A 13,243-nucleotide genomic window follows, 5' to 3' on the forward strand; every position below is an offset into this window, starting at 1 on the left:
AGCAAAAGACCCCCAAAAACACTAAAAATATGAGTTCTGACCTTATTTTTAAAGATATCGACCTGATTTTTTCTTTATAATACTTTTTTAACATACCCGAATCAACGAACCATTACAGATTACATTTTGGGACTTTCCTTCTAGGGGCTTGTGGAGCAAGAGACCCCCAAAACACAAAAATATGAGTACTGGGCTTATTTTTGAAGATATCGACCTGATTTTTTTTATAATATTTTTTTTTAACTTAACCGAATTAACGAACCATTACAGATTTCATTTTGGGACTTTCCTCTTAGAGGCTTTTGGAGCAAGAGACCCCCAAAACACAAAAATATGAGTACTGGGCTTATTTTTGAAGATATCAACCTGCTTTTTTTATATAAAAATAATATTTAAACATAACCGAATCTACGAACCATTACAGATTTCATTTTAAGACTTTCCTTCTAGGGGCTTGTGGAGCAAGAGACCCCCAAAAATCATAAAAATATGAGTTGTGGGCTTCTTTTTTAAGATATCAACCTGATTTTTTATATAAAAATACTATTTTAACATAACCGAATCTACGAACCATTACAGATTTCATTTTGGGACTTTCCTTCTACGGGCTTGTGGAGCAAAAGACCCCAAAAACACTAAAAATATGAGTTCTGAGCTTATTTTTTAAGATATCAACCTGATTTTTAAAAAATGATACTATTTTAACATAACCAAATTAAGAAAACATTACAGATTTCATTTTGGGACTTTCCTTCTAGGGGCTAGTGGAGCAAAGATTCCAAAACCACTAAAAATATGAGTTCTGAGCTTATTTTTAAAGATATCAACCTGATCTTTTTAAAATAATACTTTTTTAACATAACCGAACTAAGAAACCATTAAGGATTTCATTTTGGGACTTTCCTTCTAGGGGCTTGTGGAGCAAAAGACCCCCAAAACACTAAAAATATGAGTTCTGAGCTTATTTTTAAAGATAACCTGAGAACTCAATTTATTTTGTTTTGGAGGTGTTTTACCCTACTTTCCCCTAAAAGGAAAGTGCCAAAATAAAATAATTAGTGGCTACCTAGTTCAAACATGTGAAAAAAGTTTTCATGAAAAAAATCAGCTCAATATCTCTAAAAATATTTTTTGGGGGTCTTTTGCCCCACTAGCTTCTAGAAGGAAAGTCCCAAAATGAAATCTGTAATGGTTTCTTAGTTAAGTTATGTTAAAAAAAGTGTTCCAAAAAAAATCAGGTTGATATATTTTAAAATAAGGTCAGAACTCATATTTTTAGTGTTTTTGCGGTCTTTTGCTCCACAAGCCCCTAGAAGGAAAGTCCCAAAATGAAATCTATAATGGTTCGTAGATTCGGTTATGTTAAAATAGTATTTTATATAAAAAATCAGGTTGATATCTTTAAAAATAAGCTCAGAACTCATATTTTTAGTGTTTTTGGGGTCTTTTGCTCCACAAGCCCGTAGAAGGAAAGTCCCAAAATGAAATCTGTAATGGTTCGTAGATTCGGTTATGTTAGAATATTATTTTTTTATTATATAAAAAAATAAGGTTGATATCTTAAAGAGAAGCCCACAACTCATATTTTTATGATTTTTGGGGGTCTCTTGCTCCACAAGCCCCTAGAAGGAAAGTCCTAAAATGAAATCTGTAATGGTTCGTAGATTCGGTTATGTTTAAATATTATTTTTATATAAAAAAAAGCAGGTTGATATCTTCAAAAATAAGCCCAGTACTCATATTTTTGTGTTTTGGGGGTCTCTTGCTCCAAAAGCCCCTAAGAGGAAAGTCCCAAAATGAAATCTGTAATGGTTCGTTAATTCGGTTAAGTTAAAAAAGTATTATAAAAAAAATCAGGTCGATATCTTAAAAAATAAGCCCAGTACTCATATTTTTGTGTTTTGGGGGTCTCTTGCTCCACAAGCCCCTAGAAGGAAAGTCCCAAAATGAAATCTGTAATGGTTCGTTGATTCGGGTATGTTAAAAAAGTATTATAATGAAAAAAACAGGTCGATATCTTTAAAAATATGGTCAGAACTCATATTTTTAGTGTTTTGGGGGGTCTTTTGCTCCACAAGCCCCTAGAAGGAAAGTACCGAAATTCAATTTTCAAAGAAATACGTGTATATCAAGTCATATAAGAGAGCCTACAAAAAGAATTAGGTTGATAACTTTAAAAACAAGCCCATACGACCCTCCCAAACTTTGGTACTGAATTTCATTTCCTACAAGTGTACAAACTTCCCCCCCCCTTATTCCTTGAACTCTGATTGTCCCACACAAACCATTCAAATATAACAATAAACAGTATTCTGAGCCAGTGATATGGCATCTTAAGAAAAACAATATCAACCCAACTTTTCCGCAAGTCCCCAAAGTTTTTTATTCAGAATTGTTTATCGGTACCTTAACATAATGTTTACCTAGTGGAATAAGGCTAAATTAATGTGTTTATTTTAACCCGTAAATAAGTTGAAGGCAAACCTTTTTTTTCTTTTAAATGCCGCGGATGAACCAACAGACAATAATAAATTGTAAAATAGTTAACAAGAAAACTGGGACAATTATGTTCCTTAGTAGCGGAGTAATAATCTACTAATACTTTAATTTAAGAGGACAAAAAAAACAGTAAAAAAATATTAGAATGTTTACGTTTGTATTTTTCGCGAATATAGAAACTGCGTAGACTAGAGATTGTGTAAGATGAAACTATCTAGCGATATTAGCTTAGCACGCAAAGAGTGGACATTAGGCTGTTTTTTACTAGTCCCCAGAGTCTTATAATAACGTTTTTTTTTAATTTTTACTACTTGACTTAACAACCTTTGGGACTTTTATTGAGTTTTAATTGGTTGGTTCATTTTAGTGTCCAAACGTTTCAATCACTAATTGTAATTTACATAAGGTGTAGTTTTGTGTATTATAATTGGGGATGTACATCAATTTATCGGCCATTGTCTTATCCCTTTAAATCCCTGGATATTAGCCGTCGGACAATTGCATCTTAAGGTTGGTATAGCTACGCTTTTAAAAGAAAGAGAGACGGGAAAAGATATAATTCTATAATCTCAATACAATAAACCACATTCAATAAAATGGTCAAGGGATTATTGAATCACGAAATGGCAAAATTAAAAGTAACAGTAAACTGTCCAATAGGGGATCCACGGATTTTGCAATGTTGGAGTTCAGAAACCAGTCTATATAAATGAATATAGGATAGTCAATGCACACCACCCGAAATGCACTTTTTCTGTATAAAAAATTAATTTGTTGGACTTATTTAATATCAAAAACTTTTTTAAACAATAAATTGCAAGAATTTGAGTTAAACAAAACTAAATACAAACAAAGATTTTCCAAATTAGTATTAGAGCCCTTGCAAGACTATCATCATAATAGTATGGTCTGGTTCCTGATCTGTAAAGGCGCAAAATTCGTGGGTCCTCTGATGTCCACCAAGGTTCAATGTTTTAAATCGTTGAGAAAAAACTTATTTTGCAAACAATTACAAATCGGATAGCAATTTATTTGTTTATAGCAGTAAAATGAAAATAATAACATTATTTTTTTCTTGATTCGTAGCGTAGCTACTCTAAAAAAAGTCAGTAAATCTTCATTTTTTTAATAGTAGGTAATTCAAAAAATGATAGTATTCTGTTTATTTACTGATATAATCAGCCAAAACTATCTAATCCAATTAAAAATAATCTTATTTTACCCCAATTGTTGCTAGCTTGTTATTGATATGATAAATTGTCATTGTTGTTGTTTCTATTAAGCATTTAAAGTAATGTTATGATTTAATAATTTTTGCGGATTTTTATGGCCTTTCTATTATTGTTTCTATTCAAATGGCATCTCCTACCTTACCAAACTCTTTAACCTCTCCATTTCCGCTGCTAATATCCCTGCCATTTGGAAGCTCTCCAAAATTATTGCCCTCCTCAAACCTGGTAAACCCCCTGACCTTTCCACCTCCTACCGCCAAATCTCCCTCCTCTGTCCTGCAGCTAAAGTCCTTGAACGCCTCCTTCTCCCATACCTTAAACAATCCCTCTCCACCCACCCCACTCAACATGGCTTCAAACCCCTCCACTCCACCACATCCTCACTCCTTTATCTTTCCACCTCCATTGCTAACGGTTTCAACCAAAACCTCCCCCCCAGCCGCACAACCGTAGCTTCCGTTGACCTTTCCAAAGCCTTTGATTGCATCCCAATCCATCTCCTTCTCCAAAAAATCTCCTCATCAAACCTCCATCCAAACATCATCAGATGGCTATCCTGCTACCTGCGTGGCAGGATGGCCTTCTGCTCCTACCAAAACACCAACTCCTCCCCCAAAATTGTCCACACTGGTGTCCCCCAAGGCTCTGTTATTTCCCCCGTCCTTTTCAACTTCTACATAGCAGATGCCCCCCACAACCCCCCCGCCACCACCTCCTCCTATGCCGACGACCTCAACTCCTTCCACTCCTCTCCTGACATCCCCCAGTCAGTCGAATCCATCAACTCCCACCTCTCCTTAATCGCTGACTGGGTCTCCACCAATGGCCTCTCCATCGCCCCCAACAAATCCACTGTCACCCTTTTCACTCCTGACCGTAAACACCAATCCAACCTCCATCCTCAAGTCCAAATTAATGGCTCCACACTCCCCCTTGAGAAAACCCCTAAAATCCTTGGAGTTACCTTTGACACCTTTTTCAATTTCAGTTCCCATGTCTCCACCATTTCCTCTAAAATTTCCTCCCGCCTCAGAATCCTTAAATGTCTGGCTGGCACCAAATGGGGCCACCAGAAGGAGACCCTCCTCACCACCTACAACACCCTCCTCCGCCCCATCACCACCTATGCCTGTCCTGTCTGGTTTCCTAACACCTCCAAAAACAACATTGATAAACTCCAAGTCCTCCAAAACCAAGCCCTCCGCATCTGTACTGGTTCCACCAAAAAATCCCCCATTAGCCACCTCCACCAAGAAACTAAAATCCTACCAGTGCGGAATCACCTCTCCCTTTTATGTTCCCAGTACCTGGCCTCCTCCCTCCGTCATCCCACCCATCCTTCCCCAATGTCACAACCCCTCCTGGTCCTAGATCCAAGAAATCCACCCTCCAATCCATGTTCCTCCCGACTCTCCAACCATTTCTCACCCCTGAGAACACTCTCCTCCCTGCAAATTACAAATCCACCATCTCCCGACTCCACACCTCTGCAGTTACCCAAGCCATCAATTCCTATCCCCCTAATCCTGTCCTTAACCACGCCCCTCCCAACATCAACCCCTCTGAGATCCAACTTCCTAGGCACTACAGAACCATCCTCTCCCAATTGAGATCCAACTATTGTCCTAAGCTCCAAAGTTACCTGCATTCCATCAACGCTTCTCTTTCACCCAACTGCCTATCCTGCCCCAACAATCCTACCCCTGAAACTGTCCAACACCTCTTTTCCTGCCCTAATAACCCCACCAACCTTAATCCCATTGACCTCTGGCATAATCCCACCCTTGTAGCTGCCTTCCTATCATCACACCCAAGTTTCACAAGCCTTCCTCCTCTTAAGCATTGCCGTAAGCATTGCATAGTTTTATTTATTATCAGCTAACTTATATTTACATTTAAGAAACTACCGGCGGCGCCCTGACATCTAGGAGCTCTGTATTTAAAAGGGTTTAGTAAGGGAAGAAAATAGCCTAAAACAAGTCTTAAATATAAAATAAAAATAGTCTAAAACCATTCCGGGACTTGATTAAAGCTTATTTAAGAAGGAGAACCCAATCAGCTCAGCAGTATTTGAAATTTATTAGCTTGAGACAAAAAAACACTTTGTATAATAGTTTATATAAGTATGAAACTTTGGGGATACTTTTAACGGTGAACAAGAAGACATCGCACTTGCATATAAAAGATCGGATAACATGAAACCTAAAATATACTAATTCACTAGGGTAAATCATAATTGTATAAAGTTTAGGACAAAAAGCCTTCAAAAACCAGTTTTCGTGTTCTAAATCTAGAGCAATAAGGCGCGAAATCTCTATCATGAAGTCTTAAAATGAAAGTGAGCCCATGTTAAGCATCCTGTATTTAAGCAATTTTGAGTAGGGTAACATTTGAATTACAGTTAATACTTTTAAACTTTCATAAGTTGTAGTAAAATTAAGTCTATTTAGCTGAGCTATTAAAATCCATTTTTCTTGATTATGATTACGCAATGCAACGGAAAATAATCTCAAAATGACCCCGAATGAGAAAATTAGAACCCATTAAATAGATTGAAAGTAAAATTAGTTTTCCCCGCATTTTCGTGCGTGTGTGTGTGTGTGTGTGTGTGTGTACAATTGACGGGCCTAAAATAGACATGATTTTGATATTTTGCAAGATAATTTGTCCGTAATAATAATTATAGCTAAATCATGCCCCCTACTTGTTCGCTCCAAATATAGAGTGTGTTGGGGGGGGGGGGGTCTTTTCCCCTTTTTATTTAATAATAAAATAAAACATTTGTTGGGAAAGTTTTTGCAATGTTATTTTCGTTTAGTCAGTCATATTAACCCATTTTTTAAACTAAGGTATAAAAAAGATTTGACAACAATGTTAAATCTTTTTACGTCTATAAGCAATGAAACATGTATACAGAAAGTAACTCTAGTATTTAACGTTCTTTTAATTTCTTGTTTTAGAATCCTTGAAATCTTTCCACCCTATAAACACCCCGGCTCTATAATTAAAGCCATATTCTAGCTATTAGTGCACTCATTAAAATTCCTATATTAAATTTTCTTTTATAAGATAAGTTGGGTAATGGTATAGTCCCTTTCGTGACATCGCCTCTTAAGGGGCGCTTCGTCGTATTTTCACATTAGCTTTTGGTGGGTTATTTTAAGTTAGGTTAGGTGATTGCCCCGCAGGGGCTAGAAATAGGAGACAAGCTACTGTGAAAATACGACGAAACGCCCCTTAAGAGACGATGTCAAGAAAGGGACTATACTCGATAAGCTTTCTTTTATTTTGTCAGTGTGTAACAAATAAATCTATTCTTCAACATTAGTTTTGTTTTCTATAAACGTTAAAACAGTTTGACAAAATTAAAATTCTTAGCATCTCGTCAGTACGTGGTCATATTTTTTAAAGACCTCGCAGCCCCCCCCCCCCCTCTCCCCCGAAGTTAGTAGGGTGAAGCTATGGGGCTCGATTGGCACTTTGAGGGAAAGCACCAGTAAGTCTTAAAGTCTGTCTATACCAATAAATACATTTTATGTCATTTTATAATGTATACATTAGAAATATGTTAAAAACAAGATTTCTGGAGATATTAGTTAAAATATCTTAATTACAAATGAAAATTGTGTTTTAATAATACTTTTAATAATAATAATAATAGACAGTCACATAATAAGGTTTTTGAACTTATAATACATATAACATCCTGTTTCAAAATTGAAATTAAGTTTTATTTATGAATTAGAAAAGAATAAATTTGCTAAATTGAAAATAGGTCCGAGTTATAGCTTTCGTCAAAAGATATAAAATATTTCATAACTTGTTTTGTCTATTATTCATTAAAAGCACACTTACTTTTTCATACTTGTATTTATTTTAATGTTTTATTTGTAGACTAATTACATAACCAGCTGTCTTATTTTACTATTATTAGTCTAATAGTTTAGAATTTATTATACTTTATGCTTAGTTAGAACATCTTGACAGTACAAAAATTAAAGTGAAGAAAATCTAGTGTTATGCTTATCTATTAATATCATCATTTTTTAATTGGTCTTAAAACGTATAATAGATCTAGGGATCCAGAGGAATAAGACAATGGCCGATTAATTGTTGTACATACCCAATAATGATTAAGAAAATTACCCCTTTTGTAGATTACAATTAGTGTTTGAAACGTTTGGACACTTAACTTAATGAACCATTGAACAAACCAATCAAAATTCAACAACATTCCCCAAAGTTGTTACGCAAACGAATAAGAAACATAATTATCAAATTTGGGAACTAGTGTAATAAAAAGCAAATTTTACCCTCCATCCGTATAAGAAATTAATGTAGTTAAATTCTTACCTTAAATTTTCTTGCTTTAACATCAAATTTTCATTGTTTTCACTTGAAAAAGTCACATATCAATAAAATTGATTAACTACATTTAAAAGTCTTTCGGTAATAATGTTATTCACGGGTCAAGGTATAAAATTGAACTGAGAGTATTTATTATTTGCTCCAACTTAGCGCGTCCCTATCTCCTCCCTCCTATTCAAATCCACGGAGACAAGCAGAGGGAAGTGGAGGGGGGTGAAGTAACGCACCATCCTGTGGAATGTGGACGTAGGGGGGGGGGGGGGGGTGGGTTATTAGCGACGGAGACAAACAAGCGAGGAAAGTGGTACTTTTCATTATATAGGTGTTTCATCCTTGAAGCTGATTATATTTTTTTTCTTTTAAAATATGGATAATTCATAAAAAGGGCAATGAAGATTCTATTTTTTTTCTTTTACGAAAACTTAAGTACATATTAGTTGTTCAGTACAGAAGTCACTAAAAATCTCATTAACGGCTAAAATTATTTCTATGTAATTCTGCTTTTGGTGAAGATAGTATTTGGACATTTATCCTGTTTTGATATTATCACATGTTATTAAGTAGTAGAGTGTTTGTATGAATGTCCAGTAAGATCTCGTAAACTGCTTTTTAGATAGCTCCACGATTTTGAATAAGGTTCTATAGTACTAATCATAAGTTAGAATATTCCACTTTAGACTAATAACACTCAAAATAAAAAAGTACATTGGCTCAAACGTTCCGAGAGCGCCTTAACCTTCCCTCATTGGGCATTGGGTAGAGCCCCTAGAGGCTGGGGTTAAAATACTTTTGTTATTGCAAATTATTGGTAATACTTTGCTAAAACTTAATTTTTACATTTTACAAAAACGTCGATAAAAAGGTAAATATTAAAGAGAGAAAGAGAGAGGGGGGAAAAAGAGAGGAAGGGAGAGTTAAGAATCAGAGTGAGAATTATTACGAGAGGAAACAGGAGGGTGGATCAGAGATTTTGACGGATGTGCTAAAAGGTGGTAAATAATATTAGGAGGGTTAAATAGATAGTAGCTTATAAAGGGAGGATACATACATATGTAAAATCAAAACATAGACTTATAAATTAACTGAAATATTAAAACATTTAGGACTTTTTGGGTTAAAAAAGTGTTAAGTTTTTTTTCGCCAAACAATTATAATACTTACTATCGGATTCTCATGTATTTTGAATAATTGTTGAAATATTTTAAACTAGCGGCTTCTGGGCATTTGAGATGGGGGAGAGGAATTCATTATTTTCTCATTGGAGGGTGTTAGCACCCACTCTCAAATAGTTACAAACCTTCCAAGGACCAATTAGGAGCTACATTGTAAAAGAGAACCGTATCGGTTGAGCGGTTAGAAAGATCCTTCAATGCAATAGACAGACACCTAGACATCCGGCCTGTTACTTTTGTGTTAGGATAATATGATTCTTGCTTGTAGTCCATCTATCTAAAACCATAATATCTATGTCAAGACATGTATACTGATTTATCAGAGTAACTTTCATTAATTCGTCCTTAGTCCCTTAATTGTAAAAAAAACATAGGATATTTTAAAGGAGCACTACCTAAATTATCCTAATTTACACTAAAAAAGTATATATCTAAACATACTTTTTAATAAAGTCAGAAAAACTATTTCGTTTCTCAAGAAATTAAAATATTTATATATCACCAACATTATCGAAATTCTGAAACAAAAATATTTTTTTTAAGCTAAAACCAAACAGTTTAAGGCTAAAAAGAAGAAAAAACAATCACATCACTCATGTATATATACTATTAGAATACCTATAAAACAGAAAATATAAATTAATATACTGTTAAGTCTTTAATTTTAATTGAATAAATCAATAACTTGCTTGAAAATGAATATTTTAAATATTTAAAAATGTAAACAAACCCGTCTGCTAAATAAAGAAAACAAAGGGTTGCCAACATTATATATATTTTTAAAATAGTATTATGGAAAAACGCTCTTCTGTGTTTAGCAAATGATCTCTAAATTAGATGATTTGATTTAATTTTCCTCCTAAGTGAAGCTTAATCTACATATCAGGGTTGTTTTATTTTTGGACTAAAGTGTTTAGTTTACTTGATTTTCTCGCAGCCTTGAGGCTAGGAAGGCACTAGTTCTTTTCAAAACTATCTGCTGCGTCCCCAGTATTGGTAAGTTTTAACGTCTAAATTATTTCATTTTATTTCAGGGATCTTATAAAAAAAGAGAATGGATGACAAAATTATATTCATCTATAAAATTTACAAAAAAATACCCCTTTTGAATATTAAAAGCAATTGGTCGAATTGTTTGGACACAACTGGTTTGTACAGCTCAATATTTTTAAGTTTTAAGCCATCTAAGATGAGAACGTTTGTATTATATTTAAGGGCCCTTTTTAAATACCAAATGTTCCTTTACTCCTCAGTTTTTTTTTATAGAGACAAACTTAGATTTTATCATAAGTTTCTTTTTTTAAAATAAATTTTAGTGAAACAAATTTCGGCCACCATGAATTTGATAACCAATTACGTCATAGTGCAATTTCCGGTTCAAGCGTGGAGAGGCCATTCGTTGAGGTTTCCTCGACTTGGGCGAAAGGAAACTTGAATTGAAGCCGAAAATTAATGAAAATTCTTGAATTTTCGTAATTTAATTAATTTTTGTTAAAACCATCAGTATTTTATACGTCATTTGTTTGTGAAATTGTCGATTTAAGGTTTTGGTGGAGTAAACTCCTCATTTGAAACTTTTTTCCATTTAAAGGTGATTCGATTGAGTTCTTTTTTATAGGATAATTTTATTTTGTTTTTAAGTATAAGCAATTTTATCATAAAATTTAAGTTATTCCTTCTTTTCAGATTTTTACAGTGAGATTTAATAATTAGAATTTCAAGAAGAATAATAATTCCTATATGAAATGGAGGGAGGCGAAGAAGGGAATTCAAAACAATCCAAACTCAGGTAAAAAAAGGTTTAGATTAATTAAAAATACCCCTGTCATTTCTAGGATGAAGTAACGTCCAAAATTCAGGTAAGGATCCTTCCATGCAGCCTGATATGAAAGGTTCTACTCTCAGTTTTGTTTTCTAATCGATCGATCGTTTCTTTAACTGGGTTTTGAGAAAGAGAATGTTTTATACTTCTTAAGATTGTTGGCGGGTGTGGGAAATTTGTTTAGAATTGGAACAGTCATTAAAAAGGGGAGGGGTACGTATGTCGAACCTCTATTTTACATATTAGTTTAAGTATAAACTAAATCGGTGTGAAATTTTCTAGAAGCGATTTATCTTGGTAGGGAAATGGTAACCTTTCTCTTAACAATTTTAAACTTTTCCTGAACCTGTCAAAAGCTTTACCGTAAAGGAGAATCGGTCCAGTAGCTAGCCTTCGGTACAGACGTAAGACATTATCTTACTTCTTGCCCGTTATACAGCTCAGTAAATTTTCTATTTGTTGTTGGTTTCATGTAAAGACAATTAAGTAAAAGAACATTTTCAAAAATTATTCAGTAAATACTCGATCAAACATCCTGGTCTCATTTCTTTAAAAAATATTAATATTAAAAAATTTTTGCAGGGAGCTGTTGGCGAAGCGAAAAGAAAGGTTAGCAGCAGAGCAAGCCAAACAAAACAAAACTGAAGACAGTAAGTATTTTATTATTTACTCCATATTACAGCTTATTTGTTCTAAGTCCTCATCTTTATTAAAACTAAACTATGAGGTCTTTATTATAATTGGACAAACTAGCAGCTTTGCATACTTTTCCGCCACTAAGTTTTATCTAAAGAAAGAATAATATTAATTATGATATAAGGTATGCAAAATGTATCGTCTTTTGTTTCATTCATTACTTAGGATTCAGGATTTTATTTTGCATTGCATTTTATTAAACGTTTTACTTATGTCAAAGTGCTAAATAACTAAATTAGCAAACAAGATTGTGTAATTTTCATTCCGTATTTAATACTAAATAATTTTAGGAATAAATAAGGTGGGGGGGGGGGGGGGGGGTAGATATACCACACTTTTCTGGGATCTTGCCAGATCAAGTATCAACTGTGGGGAATACCAAAGGATGACTCCATGCAAAATTTGAGCCGGATCCGGCCAAAACCGGCCGGGATTTTTATAAAAAACCGGTTTTTCCCGGTTTTTAGGGGGTATCTGTAAATCAAGCCCCCTCCTGGGTACGCCCCAATATTGATTTTTGCTTTAAGGTCTGATCTGAATTCCTCAACACTGGATATGACCCCTAGATTTGAAAAAATGGTTAAAATCCGGTCTTTTGACCGGTTTCCGGCCATTTCCGGCCCAAAATTTTTTTTTACAAAATCAAAATTTCATCTAAAATTAAAAAAAATATGCTTTAAATTCCATTTTTCATTAATAATTTTTCAAAAAACAAAAACCTTAGGTAATGAAGATAATTTTAGCAACTTAAAATGTGAAAAAAGGTTGAAAATTGACAAACTTATGTCAATTTGAAAAATGTTGGTAAATCCTAAAAAATTGACGGATTTATACATTCATTTCAGAATTTAGGTTGACTATGGTCTTTAAGATACGCCATATCCAACAAAATTGCAATGAGAGGGTCTAAATATTTTTCTTAACCAAAATTCTACATACCCTGGCGGTTCCAGGGATATATCATTAAATCTTGTCGGCTGGCCAGAAAGCTTTTAACAGGCGGCCGACTAAAAGCCGGATTTAATGGTTATCAACTGTACACAGTAGCGATTTTCGGTTTTTTGGCCAAAACTCATGCAGGGAGTTGTTTTTTGGGATTGACATACAAAAGCAAGTTTGTACAACTTATTTGGGCGGACATTTCTTTACTTATGCATTATGAGCCTCCGGCAAACTGTTTGGCTGTTATTTGCCGCCAAAATCGCGATTTTCGGCAATTTTGCCGTTCACGAGGTTTCAAAAGCAATTTTGGAGGGAAATCAAAATGATTATTAAATACTTTTCTTTTGCAAAGGGGGGGGTTTTTAATGCAACCATCTCGTAATCAGTGAGCAAATGGCACTTAGAATTCGAATTTCGAGCTGAAATTTTGCATGGGTAATCCTTGGTAGGTCTATTTTCCCTAAATCGAACAAAAAGTTGGAAAAGTAACGGCTGGCGGCTGCAGCTCAGCC

The 13,243-nt window shown here is 34.4% G+C and overlaps 2 protein-coding genes across 3 annotated transcripts in view; one reads left to right on the forward strand and one right to left on the reverse strand.

Annotated features, from left to right (window-relative positions):
• LOC145314519 (uncharacterized) overlaps window positions 1–8,213 on the reverse strand; it is a 101,679-nt gene extending 93,466 nt beyond the window's left edge. The window contains exon 1 of the mRNA XM_080154454.1: window positions 8,085–8,213. The gene's annotated coding sequence lies outside the window, so the exon portion shown is untranslated. The remainder of the gene's footprint in view (window positions 1–8,084) is intronic.
• Window positions 1–13,243, forward strand: part of LOC145314518 (piwi-like protein Ago3) — a 366,650-nt gene that overhangs the window by 316,103 nt on the left and 37,304 nt on the right. For both annotated transcript variants that reach the window (XM_080154451.1, XM_080154453.1), the window contains exons 2-3: window positions 10,956–11,060; window positions 11,676–11,743. In XM_080154451.1, coding sequence (XP_080010577.1) covers window positions 11,017–11,060; window positions 11,676–11,743 — 112 coding nt within the window. In that variant the 5' untranslated portion in view covers window positions 10,956–11,016. The remainder of the gene's footprint in view (window positions 1–10,955; window positions 11,061–11,675; window positions 11,744–13,243) is intronic.

This window comes from Acartia tonsa, chromosome 3 (genome assembly GCF_053477335.1).
Source record: "Acartia tonsa isolate MP-2025a chromosome 3, ASM5347733v1, whole genome shotgun sequence".
NCBI classification, from domain to species: domain Eukaryota; kingdom Metazoa; phylum Arthropoda; class Copepoda; order Calanoida; family Acartiidae; genus Acartia; species Acartia tonsa.